The sequence below is a fragment of the Neomonachus schauinslandi genome, chromosome 3, assembly GCF_002201575.2.
Source record: "Neomonachus schauinslandi chromosome 3, ASM220157v2, whole genome shotgun sequence".
In the NCBI taxonomy this organism is placed as follows: Eukaryota; Metazoa; Chordata; class Mammalia; order Carnivora; family Phocidae; genus Neomonachus; species Neomonachus schauinslandi.
The window spans coordinates 181,905,055-181,921,226 of record NC_058405.1 but is presented as its reverse complement, the minus strand read 5'-3'; the positions used below and the strand labels follow the sequence as shown (position 1 = coordinate 181,921,226).

Below are 16,172 nucleotides of genomic sequence, written 5' to 3'. Positions count from 1 at the left end.
TTCTCCCTCTGAAAGCTGTAGGGAAGAGCCTTCCTTGCCTCTGCCAACCTGGTGGTGTTTGCTGGCAATCCTTACCTTGGTTTGTAGATGCATCATTCCAATCTTTTCCTTTGTTGGCACATGGTCACCTTCTCCCTGTGGGTCTCTGTATCTGTGTCTCTCCTTATAAGTATCTCAGTCATATCGGAATAAAGGCCCACCCTACTCTAGGATGACCTCATCTTAACTAATTATATCTACAACAACCCTGTTTCCAAGTAAGTTCCATTTTGAGGTACTGGGAATTAGGGTTTCAACATATTTTTTGGGGAGGGGACACAATTCAACCCATAACAGTCCACCTTCTGGCCTCCCAAAATTCACATCCTCCCCACATGCAAAATTATATTCACCCCATTCCAAACATTCCCAAACATCTGAACCATCCCAGTACCCACTCTAAATCCAGGCTCTCATCTAAATATCATCACTTCAGAGTCCCGAATTTCATTGTCTAAATCATATAAATCACTATGGGTGAGACCTAGGGTATGATTCATCCTTTGGTAAAATTCCCCTCCATCTGTGAACCAGAAAACAAGGTATCTGCTTACAAAATACAATTATCATGGCATAGGGTAGACATTCTCATTCCAAATAGGAGAAATTGGAAGGAAAAAAAGGGGTAAAGGGCCCGTCTTAAAAACTAGCAAGGCAAGTTTCATTAGATTTCAAAGCCTGAGAATAATTTCATGTGACTCGATGCTCTGTCCTCTGGGCCTGACAGGACAGCAGCTTCACCCTGTTGGACTGAGGGGGTCTCATCAGCCCAAACTTCTGCATCTGTGCCTCTGCCCTCAGACTCATTCTTTTTTCGTTTCATGCTGCCTCTGCCCCTGTTAAGCCAGGCTGGCAGTGATTCTGCCAATATAAAATTCTCAAAGACCCGTCAGACTCCCATGCAATTCACAGAGGTCCAAACCATCAGACTAGAGGATCCTCCATGGAGCTTTCCAGGATAACCCCATCTCCATCTCTGGCTTCTGCTAAGATGGTTGACTGGATCCATCAGCCACACACCTGAGCTCTTTAGCAAATGATGGTCCAGCCACACTGTTGGCGCTGTTTATAAAATATCCTATCTAGATGTGCTCAGAATCTTTCAAGTCCTTGAGTGCTGGTTCCTTTTTGCTTTGGAGTTCTTTCCTTGATTTCTTTTCTTTCTGTCACATTTTATTTTAAGTAGCAAGGAGAAGCCAGGCTGTACCTTCAACACTGCTTGGAATTCTCCAAGCAAAATATCTCCAAGCAAGATTCATTGCTTACAAGTTCTACTCTCTTTCCAACAACAGAATGTAATTCAGCCACATTCTTTGCCATTTTAGAACAAAATCACCTTTCCTCCAGTGTCCATTAACATGTTTCTCCTTCCCATCTAGGACATCACCAGAAGCACCTTTATCGTTCATATTTCTAGCAACATTCTGTTCCTGATGAAATATGTCTTCTCTAAGACAATAGACACTTTCTCTGTAGCGCTCCCTTCTTCTTTCTGAGCCCTCAACAGAATTGTACTTAACGGCAATATTTCTACCAACAAACTCTTCAAGGCATTCTAAATTTTTTCTATCAAGTACCTCAAAATTCTTCCAGCCTCTACCCATTTTCCAGTTCCAAAGCCACTTCCATGTTTTTACGTGTTTGTTACAGCACCACATACTTCCCAGTACCAAAATTGGTATCAACAATCCATTAATCCTTGTGATTTCCTGGGTGTAAGGGAACCATGCCATTGAAATGAGTCCCTATTTCCCTATTTGATAGCATCCAAATGACCGCTGAAGGTCAACTAGAAAGAAATCTGTCTAATCACCATTAAAAATGAGGAGTCTACATGGTCAGTGTGTATTAACCAACACAGCTAGTTAGAAAGGGCAAAGCAAGGTTCAGATGGAAAATGTTGACGTGGAAAGCTGATTTAAGTCATCTAGGTTAAAAAAAAAACACACACACACTTTTAATACTGAGTCATGGTGAGCTGGAACATAGAGATCATTTTCTCTTAATTCTTTAAAAAGTATGTACGGTAAATGTTCACTAATTTAGAGAAGAATCTAAATGAATTTAGTAAAACATCTAAATAGAGAAGTATAGGTGTGGACAGCATGTATTTCGTACAGAACCTAACTAAACTGATCAAATGTTCCCTTTATGGCAGACCATAAAGGTCTGATTAAAAGGCAAGTAAGTATGATTTATGATCTCTCATATGTAATTAGTATTTATAAAGGGCTTTTAGACAATTTAAGACCTTAAAGAAATAGTTTCCCATGTGATCTTAAACTGTAAACTTACTCTTTCAGTTCTTCTTATTCTCTCAAATTAATTTTGAAATTATTCCCACATTGTGTACTGATGATCAACAATTCAACTTAGCTGGGTCTAACATTATGAGCTGTTACTTTATCAGTGATTCATTGGTGTTGTGATTTCCTGGGTCACTGGGACTAGACCAGATTCTCAAAGAGAGGCCAGGGAAAGACACTGGTATTTATTGTGTTAGGCAATGCCCCGAGTCCTCTCCTGTTGACCTCATCTACTCCTCACAAATAATAAAGTAGATCACTGTTGCCTTCTTTTAATCAGTGGGACTCAGAGAGGCAAAGGAATTTGAGTAAGTTCAGCCAGCTATGTTAAGTACAACAGAAAAAAACATCTATCAGAAGGTCCACATCATGGTAATAGCTGGGATACTTATTAAATGCCCACCCAGTCATGGCAGTGCACCTGCTCCTCAAACAGCAAGGGCCCCAAAGCTGCAGAACTGCCCACCTGAAGCACCTGGGGTAGATCTGTGTCCTGCACCAGAAGCCCACTGTGTTCAATGCACCCGTGTCCTCCTCCGGAAGACTAGAAATTTGCATTTGACATAACTAAAAGCAAATCAGAGCGTTTGTTTGGTAACGTTTTAACTGATTTCCAATGACCTTTGGAGCAACAGGTTAAAAATCAACTAAGAATTTTCACCTGCTTGAACTATTAACAATCACACCCCTAGGGTAACCTGAGATTGTAAATTCAGTATTTGTCTCTTTTTAAAGCTATAACCTCGCCATTAATTTTAAAAAGGGGGAAATGCCTTAGAATTAGAAAAAGAGGTCTAAGAAAAGAATGTTTGCATCTATCATGTTGGGTTCTTCGCTCCCTTCAATCTCAGTGGAGACCACATATCAGGGAATAGTGTATGCCTTGTGTTTTCAAAGTTCTTCCCAGGGAGCCATTAGTTTTCCACAGGCCATAAAGAAAGCCGTTCAATTCAGAGGGGCAATGCCGGCAGAGAAAATAAAAACACACTGTCCCTTTGCAATAAGGGAGGATACCAGCAGGGGGCCAGCTTGGAGCCCGTCCTCACAGCAGCAGTCCGGATTTCACATTCAAGAGGATTTGTTGTAGCTCTTTCTCCGCATGATCACTTGTCACGTGAATCTTCCCGTTGTGGTGGTAACGGAGCCCATATTCTAGTCAGACCAACCAGTCCACTCATTTTGAGTTCAACAGCCTTTGACGAACTGGCTGCCAACATCCGGGGTGGGTGGAATGGAAGTTCCCCACCTGCCCAGGTGAGGACAGCTGAGGCCTCAGCACATTAAGAAACTTGTCCAGGAACTATACAACTCAAGAGGTGGATTCGAGATTTGAATTTGCTCAACTGCCAACGCCGTGTTCTTCTCACCCGGAAATCCTCGGTTCGTTATTCCAAAACTATTCTGGGGGCAACCTCCTGGGGTACCTGGGTGGCTCAGTTGGTTAAGTGGCCGACACTGGGCTTTGGCTCCAGGTCATGGTCTCAGGGTTCTGGAATTGAGCCCCACGTCAGGCTCCGCGCTCAGCAGGGGTGGAGGAGGGGGAGTTCTGCCTGGGATTCTCTCCCTGCCCCTCCCCCCTCTCAAAGAAATAAATAAATCTTTAGGGAAAAAAAGAGTAATCTCCATATTCTTGAGAAGCAAACAGTGGCTTGCGGTTCCCACTCCTGAGAACAACTTTAAGTAACTAGAACACTTGGGAAATACCTCATTATTATTTGAACTGTTCTGGTCAGTTAGAAAACCATGTTTGGCCCAATGGCTGTACTTTGAACAAACATTTCCAGGAGCCCTTTGAGATTTTATTTATTTATTTGTCAGAGAGAGAGCACAAGCAGGGGGAGCAGGAGAGGGAGAAGCAGGCTTCCTGCGTAGCAAGGAGCCCCATGCGGGACTCGATCCCAGGACCCTGGGATCATGACCCGAGCCGAAGGCAGCCGCTTAACCGACTGAGCCACTCAGGCGTCCCTCCAGGGGACCTTTGATATGTAAGACTGTGTGCTAGACTCGGTGACAAAAATGAATCCCCGCCCCCATGGAGCTGCCAGGCTAACGGGCAGATGTGCCTGTCGATACCTCAGTGCCCTCCAAAGCCATGCCTTCTACAGAATGCATAGTGTGTGCTTACTGACTGGCATCGTTCTAACATGTACTAGTGCGTGTCATCTTTCCAACACGAGGTAGGTCTTACCATCCCCATTTTACAGATGAGAAATCTGAGGTACCAAAGAGGTCCAGTAACTTGCCAAAGTTTACATGCTTGTGAGTAGCAGCAAGAATTTGGACCTTCTTGACTCCAGAGCCCTGCCCTTTACTGTCCTGCCACACTGCTTTGCCAGGGCTGTAACTGAGAGGAAGCATAGAAGAAGGCAGGAGAGAAGCTGGAAAGGGTCGGGAAGCTTCAGGCAGGAAATGGTCAATGACTGAGTGAGTGACATTCTCTCTGAGCAGTCCATTGCTTTCCTAAGGGCGGCCCGTGTCTTCCCTCAGTCAGCCGACTTAAGGCTTATCCTCCTGAACTTAAGTTCTCACGTTTCAGTATTAACAACATAAGTGGGGAAAAAGAGGAACAGAGCAAGAGCTAAGTATCAACTCAGAAAAATACTTTTAAGTCCTGTTGAATTTCATCCATGACACCATATTGTCTAGATGTCATGTAATTCTTCTGAAGGTTGGTATCAGAAACAAGTCAAATCACCTGGGTGGGTGACAATTCAAATTACTGGAGCCTTCTTATGCTAACCCAAGTTTCACCTTGAGTTTGATTCTTAGATAAAGGAAGGGGTCTATCTGCTTTATAAATCTTCACTCCCCAAAGGCTATTTTATTCACCATTTTAAAGCACTCATTAAAATGAATTTCCAGTCCATCAACTACCACAGGGTAATAGGCTCATGATGGGGGGCATGAAGCAGATGTTTGCTTAGCAACTATGTTTATCAAAATTCTACCAGTCTTATCTTATGCCCAGATTTCTGCCTGAGGAGAAATTCCCTGACTTCTTTCTACTGGAAAAGATTAGAGGAGAGCATGACCCACTGGCTTGCCATACTGGGGAGTACTTTTTTCTTCAGTGACCCCGCCATTCCAGCTGATATGAAATTTAACCCCCTTACTGCAGTGTTTTCAAGTAACCATTAGTTTTCTCTTTAAACCAAAAAACCCAAAGACAAGACTTGAGTCCCTGTGTTTTGACGTGTGATATATATTTACTGTCACAACGATTTTCTTTTTGTCATTTTTTAAGACCAAAGGACAAATGGAGCATGGGGAAGAGAACACAAGTTTTATGAAAAGAAACCATCAATCTTCTGACTTGCTTTTTTTTTCTTTTTTCTCCAAGAGTTTAACCATCCATGAATTGTTGCCGGACATCACCAAACCCTTCCTGGGTTTTTCCCACAGTAAACCTCTGCTGCTTTGGATTTTTCTCCATGATGAAACCATCAGAGCCATTTGTCATACCTTATTTAGCAGGACCAGATAAAAATATAAGCCTCAGCATGGTAAGTTTACTAACATGCTTATCTTAGATTTGCCTTGTTAGAACCAATGTTTTAAGCCTTGGGTAGGAGCTAAGTATCCGCACTTCTTACCATCTCAAATGTGAACAAATTGTCCCTAATGATTTGTGTGCATTTGTCATGTGAAAATATAAAACTCTTTCCTACCACACAAATGGGGTGAGTTCAAAACAACCTTTCAGCTGTACAAAAACAATACTCCTGGATGTCATTGCTTATTATCATGAACCTAAAATAAAGCCATACCTAGATATAAGCATAAACCTTAGAGGAGAGTATAATATTTGGAGGGGAAATGTTAGGAAAAAGCATATGAAAAAATCCTCTGAAGGTTTTTTTCCTCTTTATGTATAAACATTAAGGCCATTGGCAGCTTTTAGTCAGGTCATAGGATATAATCCTAAGGAGCCGATGAGTCAGTGGTTCTCAAAGCATGGTCCGTGGACCAGTATAAGGGCATCACCGGGGAACTTGTTAGAAATGTTCGTTTTCAGGCCCCGCCCCAGATCTACTGAGTCTCAGTGTCTGGTTTTTAACAAACCCTCCAGGTGAATTGGCTACATGTTAAAATTTGAGACCTGCCACTTTAGTCACTGAACAATAACAAGATCAGACAAAGCACTGTATCGATTCAATTTCCTTAGGAAAAGAATGTCACACCCATTTTACGGGCTGGTTATTCAGCAAATGGGGCATAACAATTGTATCTCCCTTGGTCTCCCTCTCCTGGAAAACATCCTCATGTCCCTACCAGACTCCAAGGAAACTCTTCCCTCTAAACCAATCCACCATTTTCCCTCCCAATAAAAAAGGCACATGCCAATCTTGAATGCCAGTAGGTGCAAACAGGTTTGGCTGGGAGATAGCCCTGGACTGGATTTAGAGTCCAGAGATAGTCACAAGAAACAGATCTGGAACATAGCTTTTCCCAGGTTAGTGACTACACCTAATGTCGGGAAGAGCCAGAATGAAGTTCTACCAAACTGTAAGAACACTTAGGTAAAAGGTGACCTGAGAACTCAAGGAGTCAGGCACAGATTAGGTCAAAACATACTCTTGGGCTCGGTAAGTTGGCAGGTTTATGTCAGTGATCTGAGACTCTGGGATTTGAGAGGGATTTAAGAGGTTCTACCCCAACCTTCTTTACATCATCTTCTACCCACTATAGATTCCGCTTATAGAAGCTAAAATAATTATGTACTGTTGATGGGCTCAGATGATTTGCTGATACCACCAGTGTTTTCTGGAAAACCGTGGCCAAAGCTGACTTAAACAAGAGAGATACTAAGTGGTTTCTCATGGCTTTTGCAAAGCAGCCCAAGAAAGTAAGGCCGAGAATGCAGAACAGAAGACAGACTAGCATTCCTTCTTCTGATATTTGGTCTTGAACTGGTCATTTGTCCTATGTGTTCCTGATCACCCAGATGATCTCCTGATGGTCTGTACATTTTACATACTGATGTGGATCAAAGGTAAATATGGTCAGGTTCTGCCAGTACTGAAACATTCTTTTCAACCTTACTGAAGAAGAGTCAACTATTTTGAAAGGACAGGCAACAGCATGTGAGCAGCCCTACGCTGCCCTGGGAAAGCTGAGAAGCCTAACATATGCATTATGGCCTCTTTTCCCAGCCTCAGTGGCTTATGCGGATGATATTCCATTTTAAAAATGTAAGAAGCAGATAACCAAGAACAATAACTGCTCTTTCTTTATACTTGGAGGAGGGAGTCAACATGTTATGAATATCCATGATTTTGGCACTTTGTTTCCTTGAATTTCAGTTTCCCATGGCTTTCCATTGTGTTGTCAGAAACTCGTGTAAAGTATCAAATTGACGTGGGCCAAGCAAGGTCCTAGGAGGGATACATATCATCTGAATAATATATATGTCAGAGATCTATGGTGTGTTGCACTTCTGGTGCTTTTGTCCTCACACCCTCCCCATTTAACCTCACAGATCACCAATGAGATCTTTCCAATTTGGACATACTCTTACCTGGTGCTGCTTCTCCCCGTGTTTATCCTCACCGATTACGTTCGCTACAAGCCAGTCATCATCCTGCAAGGGATCAGCCTCATCATCACCTGGCTGCTGCTTGTATTTGGCCAGGGAGTGAAGGCCATGCAGGTGCTGGAGTTCTTCTATGGCATGGTCTCCGCCACCGAGGTGGCCTACTATGCCTACATTTACAGCGTGGTCAGCCCCGAACACTACCAGAAAGTGAGCGGCTACTGCAGGAGCATCACGCTGGTGGCCTACACGGCGGCCTCGGTGCTGGCCCAGCTCCTGGTGTCCCTGGCCAGCCTATCGTACTTTTACCTCAACGTCATATCCTTGGTCTCCGTCTCTGTGGCCTTTCTCTTATCACTTTTCCTACCAATGCCTAAGAAGAGCATGTTTTTTCATGCAAAATCCAGCAAAGAAGTACGGAAGCCACCGAACAAAAACATGGCGTTAGAGGCAACTTACAAAGTTAACACAGCAGGCCGCAGAGAGAAACCCACTTCAGAAATACCCACCATTTCAGGGAACCTGGATGGTGGTCCGTCGAGTGGCCTGATGCCACGAAATGTAGCGTTGAGTGTTTTTGTGCAGTGGTTCCAAGATCTGAAGGAGTGCTACTCCTCAAAGCGACTTTTCTACTGGTCCCTGTGGTGGGCCTTCTCCACAGCAGGTTTTAACCAGGTTTTGAACTATGTTCAAATCCTGTGGGATTACAAGGCACCGTCCCAGAGTTCTACAATCTATAATGGGGCAGTAGAAGCTATTGCAACATTTGGAGGTCAGTATACCAGACTTTATCTTTTCAATGTGCAAGAAATATATTCTTCCAAATCATAGTCTTAGATAGATTGGTTGAAAGATTTCAATACTGAATACCAAAGACTCTGAAAAAAGAAAAGAGTTTTTACACAAAATTTAAAAGAGACAATGAATATAAGGGACGATTGACAAAGCTATCCATGGAAAATAAATTTTTGTCCACCCCTAAAAACAGGGACTGCAAATTTGTGTCCCACTGGCTGAACCTGGTTTGGCCATAAAGAGTTGAATGGTTTAAGGTTAACCTACCAAATCAACTTTCCTCTCTAACTGCTCTGTAACTCTAGTTGTTAAACTGTGGTTTGCAAACCATTAATAGAGGTGGGCAAATGATGGCCCATGGCCCACCAGAGCTAATAGTTTTTACATTTTTAAGGGGTTGTAAGGGGAAAAAATAATATATGACAAGGGTTGTAAAAATAATAAATCCAGGCAAGCAACCAAATAAAAACAAAGAAGGTTATGTGGTCTGCAAGCCTAAAATATTTACTCTCTGGCCCTTTATAGACTACAGATCTTGAAATCAATGTAGTGGATTTCTGACCAGCATTTTTATTTTTTTATTTTATTTTTTTTAAGATTTTATTTATTTATTTGACAGAGAGAGAGACACAGTGAGAGAGGGAACACAAGCAGGAGGAGTGGGAGAGGGAGAAGCAGGCTTCCTGCCAGGCAGGAAGCCTGATGTGGGGCTTGATCCCAGGACCCTGGGATCATGGCCTGAGCTGAAGGCAGACGCTTAACTGACTGAGCCACCCAGGCGCCCCTGACCAGCATTTTTAAATCAAAGAACAGAATAGAAAATTTAGAATAGAATAGAATAGAATAGAATAGAATAGAATAGAATAGGGAGCATAGCAGCTTATAGGGATAAGTTCTGTTTTGTGAAAATTCTGTTTACATACACATATGTATGTACTGGTGGACATATAAAATATATTTCTTTTTTCAGGCTATGGTGAAAGAAGTTTGAAAGCTACTGTTCTAGGAGCTACTTTATCATTTCAAAGGCTCCCCTTGAGACAACTTAAATAATTTATTTATATCTTTCCTTAACTGTACATGCAGGGATTTGCCAAAGCTTGTGGTCTTCTGATTAAGATCATTCTCCCTACTCAGCTTCCCCATTCCCTACCATATCCAGATATTTGCTAGAATAATAGTGAATCAAGACAGGATTCTTACAGTCTTCCAACCTATCTCTTCTCCACCACCAGCTTCTTGTATTATCTTGTATAATTTTCTCCCTGGCCTTTCCTACATAATATACTTTCATTCATCTGTCATTAGTAAGAACCAGTAAGAACTGTGTCCCCCTGCAGTAGCTCTTAACAAATAGCAATCCTTGATTGTGGAGAAAATGGCAGCGCGAGACAAAGAGCGCCAGGAAAGGAGAAAGGCAGGGTGTGACATGTGGGAGAGGCAGGACCTTCAAGAGGATATGTGTGTTCCTGAGTATTTATTGCTTCTCCTTGAGCTGACTGGTAAGTGCCTACTTCAACCTTATTTGCCTGTAGATGGATTTCTGATACTGCATTCTGTGCAGCAGGAAAGAGGCAGCGAGACTGCGTGACCTTGAGAAGGTCTCTGGGGGAATGCGGGTTTCCAGCTTCTGCTACGGGATTCCCCCTCAACCCTGTCCTGGGCTTTCTACTTTCGAAAAACTTCCCTCCTGGCTGAGAAGCTACTGTGGTTTGGGGGTTCTTAGATTCTTGTCCATGGACTCTTCCTTTTTCCCAGAACATATTTTGTGAAGTTTGAAATCCTTTTCCAAAGAGAGTGAGGTGAAGAGAAGGAGGGAAGGTGGGCTGACACAGAGTTAATGCTCTTAAAGTCAGAAGGGTAGAGCCCAGAACTGTCTTTGAAGTGAGCCCAACAACGTACATGGTTTTTCCTGACATAACAAAGCTTTCACATCAAATAGGACTTTGAAGATATTATTTTTGAAGTTAGGGTGTTCCACACCCACATATTTATTGAACATTTCAGGGTCCATTGTTGAGGTAATATTCTTTTCACTTCCCTTTCTAAAAATTCCATTTTGACTCCTAGAAACCTGTTCTAGGATTTGTTTACCTTACACCCATTTCCTTTCTAAGGACTTGCTCCTCGGGAAAAGGGAGAAAACAATCCTCTTCTCCTCAGATAATGTGTCCTTACTGAGGGCATGTGTAGAAAAGGTAAAGCGTTTATAAAATTCATTCTTTAAAAGACCCCGAAACACAATTTTTCTTTAGTCTAATTATTGTCAAATTTTTAGGCAGAACCAGGTGAAGTAGGACTGGTTTGCTGACCTAAGACCTTGTGCAAATTAAGCCATGTCTTTAAGAAAGAAAGCTAAGGGTAGCAAGAAACCTGACAGTTGATTATTTCATTCACAGCACAATGTAGGAACACATTATAAGTACGTCCATATAATGCATATTATAACATGAATGTGTCCTGGGGATATGTCTTGTGACTACATGCAGGGCTTGGGTCAAAGTTTCTCATCCTCAGCAATACTGACATTTGGGGCAGGGAAATTCTTTGTCATGGGGGCTGTCCTGTGCATTTTAAGACGTTCCACAGCATCATCGGTCTTAACCCACTAGATCCCCTTAGCATACCACCACCAGCACCACCATTTCCTTGCCAAATCATGACAACCAAAATTGTCTTCAAATATTGCCATCTGTCCCCTGAAGGGCAAAAACACCTTTGTGAGAACCACTAGGTTATGGTTAGTTTAAATTTGAGTTAGGGTCAGCATTTCTACAGTCCTATCACACACTATTAAAACTAAAAATTGATATATCTGATTTCTCCAGTAGGCTATATTATTTTCAAGAGCAAGGATCCAAAGTTCACCACCATATTTTCCCATAGAGAAGCTCAAAAACATTTGATGGCGTGAGTAGGTGAATGAATGAGTCAACAAATAAAGAGGGGGGATGATTAAACCAACAAATGGGGGGCAAGTGAATAGAGAGAATTCTTGAAGGTTGGTATCCTTAAGGGATTTAAGGAAATTTTTAAATCAATGTTATAGAAAAGATAGAGAAAACAGAGATGAGGACAGAGAGAGAGAATCCCTCCTAGAACATTCATTCATTACATGGCACAGAGACAGACATAGTAGCAAGGGCTGGCATTCAGTTTGAAGAACTTGGTGCCCCACTTGGTCACCAAGTATTCACAACTGACCATTCCTCACGCTTTGCTTTGTCTTGACTGAACTTGAGTTAGGCTCCTCTCCTTAGTACAGACCCCTTACATTCTGCTTGCCCCAACTCTGAGTAAACACAACACAATGTGGAATGTGCCCCAGCCCCCATCAACTTCTCCTGAAAACTGACCACAGCGAGACACTTTCCTGTCAGTCTCCACTGATCATTTCCCCTTCCTTGTCCAGCTTCCTCTCCAAAGATCCCGCTTATGTCCACTTGCCCTACAGTGAAGGATTACCCTATAAAAGAAAACCCTTTTTCTGTTTGATTTCAAGATGCTTGCAGATTTCGGCAACCAGAGTGTTCTCCGTATTGCCATTCTTTCTTCTAAATAAAGCCTCCCCCTTTCAAAGTCTGGATTTGTTTTTGTTTGACACCAGGTTTCTGAACCTGAATTTTATCTTCTGCAAAGGGAAGAAGAAAGAAAAAAAAAATGGCCTCTCTGGGGCCGTTCCAGTCTGTGATTTATGGAAACCCAAATTCAGTTTGTCTATTTCAGACTTTCAGAGAAAAAGATATGTACACTTCACAGAGCTGGATCAAGTGGTTTTCATTCAATCAAAGTTCACAATCAGTCGACATTTTTTACCATAGCCTGGAAATGCTTCAGGGCCTATCCAGTGTGAATTTTAACAAAACAGCACCCTACTTCGTTATGCGTGGAATGACAAGACGTCATATATATTGATTCCTTCCTTTCCAGGGGCTCTGGCAGCTTGCACAGCTGGTTGTGTGAAAGTCAACTGGGATCTCCTGGGAGAGCTGGCCCTGGCGCTGTTCTCAGCAGCAGATGCAGGTTCTCTACTTCTCATGCATTACACGACTAATATTTGGGTGTGCTATGCTGGTTTCGTGATATTCAAGTCAAGTTACATGCTTCTCATAACGATAGCAGCGTAAGTATTTTTCATTTCTTTATCTAAATCTCAAGCAACAGAATAGATTTCTTTATTTATTCTTCCAGTTCTTCTGAATAGCATTTGCAATGTTATATTTAATGCTTAATATAAGAGACAACAACTATATTCCTATTTTAACGGACTTTCTCCTGGGACTTGATTAGGGTTATTCATCAGGAAAAAAAAATTCGAAGTTCTCATAATTAATAAATGGTGATATACTTTGAGGTTTTGATTTTTTATGGTTTTTTATATTGTATTTGTTTAACAGAATAATTTTATTGATTTTTTTCTTTTATAGTCCTCTTTTCCTTATTTGGTAAAAACATTTAACATGAGATCTACTCCTCTTAGCAGACTTTAAAGTGCGCACTACAGGATTGTTATCTATAGGCACAATGTTGTACATCAGACTGCTAGAACTTATTTATGTTGCGTAACTGAAAGATACATATTTATACACACTAAGTAGGCAACTTAATTTTCCCCTCCACACAGCCCCTGGAAACTACCATTCTATTCTTTGCTTCTATGAATTTGATTATTTTAGACAATTCATATAAATGGAATCATGCAACATTTGTCCTTCTACGACTGACATGTTTCATGTAGCATAGTGTTCCCAAGATTCATCCATGTTGTCCCATATTGCAAGATTCCTTCTTTTTAAAGGCTAAATAATAGTCAATTGTGTGTATGTGCCACATTTTCTTTATTCATTAATCCATCTATAGACACTTAGGTTGTTTTCACATCTTGGCTATTGTGAATAGCAATATACTGAACATGGGCGTGCTCATATTTCTTCTAGGAACTCATTTCAATTATTTTGGATAAATACTCAGAAGTGGGAATTTCTGGATTGTATGGTAGCTCTATTTTTAATTTGTTGAGGAACCTCCATACTGTTTTCCATAGTGGCTGTACCATTTTGTATTCCCACCAACAGTATACTGTTGTTCCAATTTCTCCACTTTGATTTTGTTTTATTTAGCAACAAAATAAGATGTGATTGTATCTGATTTTGACTCCATTTAGTTTTCACTCCCTACCTACACGAATAATCATAGAACACCTGTTTCTTTTTGAAACAGCTTACCAAATAGTCTCAGAGCAGTTGTAGAACTGAAGCTGTTTTATAAAACTATATATAAAAATAAGAAATGTTAAATCATACAGTAGTTTAAACATGGGGAATATATGATCTCTTTTAATTAGAATGGAAAGAAAATGACCTAAGGAAGTGATGAATGTTGCCTAGAGAATACCTAAAAAAGGATTAGGTTGCTCATCATATCCTGTGTGGCAATATGTTTAATTTTAATTAGGTAGCTGATCAGAGATAAAGCAAACATCTGAAAATATATTCCTTGACCTAACATTATTGGCTGCATAATCTTGGATATGCTCTTTGGCCTTCAACTTTTCTTAGAGATCTATGGAACACCATAAAGTGTATCAAGATATGCATCATGGAGTCCCAGAAGAAGAGAACATAAAGAAAAAGAAAAAACATGTAAAAAGATAATGGCCAAAAAGTTCCCAAATTTTATCAAAAGCATTAATTTATATATCCAAAAAATGCCTAAACATTCACTTAAAACATTAAATTACACATTCAAGAGGCTCACCCATGAACTCCATGTAACTTACAATTGGGTTTAAGTCTACCAGTTTATTTGTTTACTCTTTGTCCCACCTGTTCATTTGTCTTTATTCCTCTTTTGAAGTTAATTGAGCTTTCTTTTTAATTCCATTTTTATGTCCTCTATTTGTTTTTCTTTGCTAAGTCTTTATGTTTTTAGTGGGATTGGATTTTTAACTCATCAGTTTTCCTTAAATTAATATTATACCACTTTGTGTATAAATACTTTACAGCAACATAATTCCATTTACTCCCTGTCCCTTGTACTGTTTTATAGATTTTACTTCAGTAGCTGTTATAAACCCTACAATACATTATTATTCTATTTGCTTTAAATAGAAAATTATCTTTTTTTAAATTAAGACCAAAAATATAATCTTTTATGTTTACTCATAGATTTACCATTCCCAATCCTTTTCATTTCTTTCTGTAGATCCAAGTTTCCATCTGCTGTTGATTCCCCTCAGCCTGAAAACTTCTTTTAAAATTACTTGTAATACAAACCAGCTGGTGACAATTTCTCTCAAATTTTATTTATTTGAAAATACATTTTATTTTCAGTATATTTTTGCTGATTAGAATTCTAAGTTGACTTTTTTTTTCCCATTCATCACTTTAAGGATTTATTATTCCATTGTCTTCCAGCTTGCATTAAGGAGTTTGTTGTCATTCTCATTGTTGTTCCCCTAAATGTGATGATAATTTTGCTTTTGGCTGCTTCTAAGATTTTCTGTTTTTATTTGATTTTCAGCAGTTTTACTATACTTATGTTTTCTTTATGGAATAGTATGATTTTTTGCTTACCCTGTTATTTTCTTATTGTTATTTTGGTCTTTTCTGACCTTCAGCATCCTAACAAGGAGATCTCTATCTTCCCCCACTTTTATTTTAGAAATTATTCGAAATGTTTTGTTTTCTCACAGTAATCTAACTCTTGATTAGTAAAAGGAACTTAAGTCAAATCTAAATTAGTTTGGTTTAATGCTCAATGGCTAGATTTAGAAAGATGGAGAACCTGAAAATTAGTAAAAATAATTTTTCAGAGTTATTTGTACTGTTCCTGACCACAGCTTCCACATAGTGAAAAAGTAAAAGTAGATTATTCTTGAATATTTCAGAACAGATTGGTTCACAGCCATCTGCATATCTATTGCATACTGTGAAGCGAGTCAATATTGCTCTACTAAAGAAACAAATAGGAAAATTTGAAAAAAATAGTAAGATTAACTGTCAGGATATGAGATGGTTTAGGAAAAAACAAACAACCAAAATGTTTTGGTGTATTGAGAAATTCTCAGAATGATTTATTATAGACATGAGGAAGTAGAGCATTAATCCACAAGAATAATAAGAATGCTGAGATTCTGAGAGGCTATGAAGATGGAACTCATCTAATGACTGTCAGGGTTTTCCCAGACAGTATGTTCAGAGCATTCTACATAAAGCTCAACAATCGTCTTTCATCTAACTTGTCAATTCAGTCAGGTGATTGGTAAGCTTAGTGAAAAAAAGTATTATTTTAGGCATAATTAACTTTGGTTACATTACTTAAAATATCTAATTACTGGGCAGGACTCAACAAATAGTATCTTAGTGTCAGGATACAGACTCACAGTGCAGGATAAAAGAGAACTTGACCTCATAGATCTGTCAAATTTGGTGCTAAATGAAATTATCACTCACATGTCCAACTTCAGAATACTGATAGAATATCATTTTCTCTGTAGG

General features: G+C 40.1%; 1 protein-coding gene across 1 annotated transcript in view; it reads left to right on the top strand.

Annotated features, from left to right (window-relative positions):
- Nucleotides 1–16,172, top strand: part of LOC110574333 (thiamine transporter 2-like) — a 36,972-nt gene that overhangs the window by 8,903 nt on the left and 11,897 nt on the right. Inside the window, exons 2-4 of the mRNA XM_044913440.1 lie at nucleotides 5,686–5,848; nucleotides 7,825–8,650; nucleotides 12,604–12,796. Coding sequence (XP_044769375.1) covers nucleotides 5,699–5,848; nucleotides 7,825–8,650; nucleotides 12,604–12,796 — 1,169 coding nt within the window. The 5' untranslated portion in view covers nucleotides 5,686–5,698. The remainder of the gene's footprint in view (nucleotides 1–5,685; nucleotides 5,849–7,824; nucleotides 8,651–12,603; nucleotides 12,797–16,172) is intronic.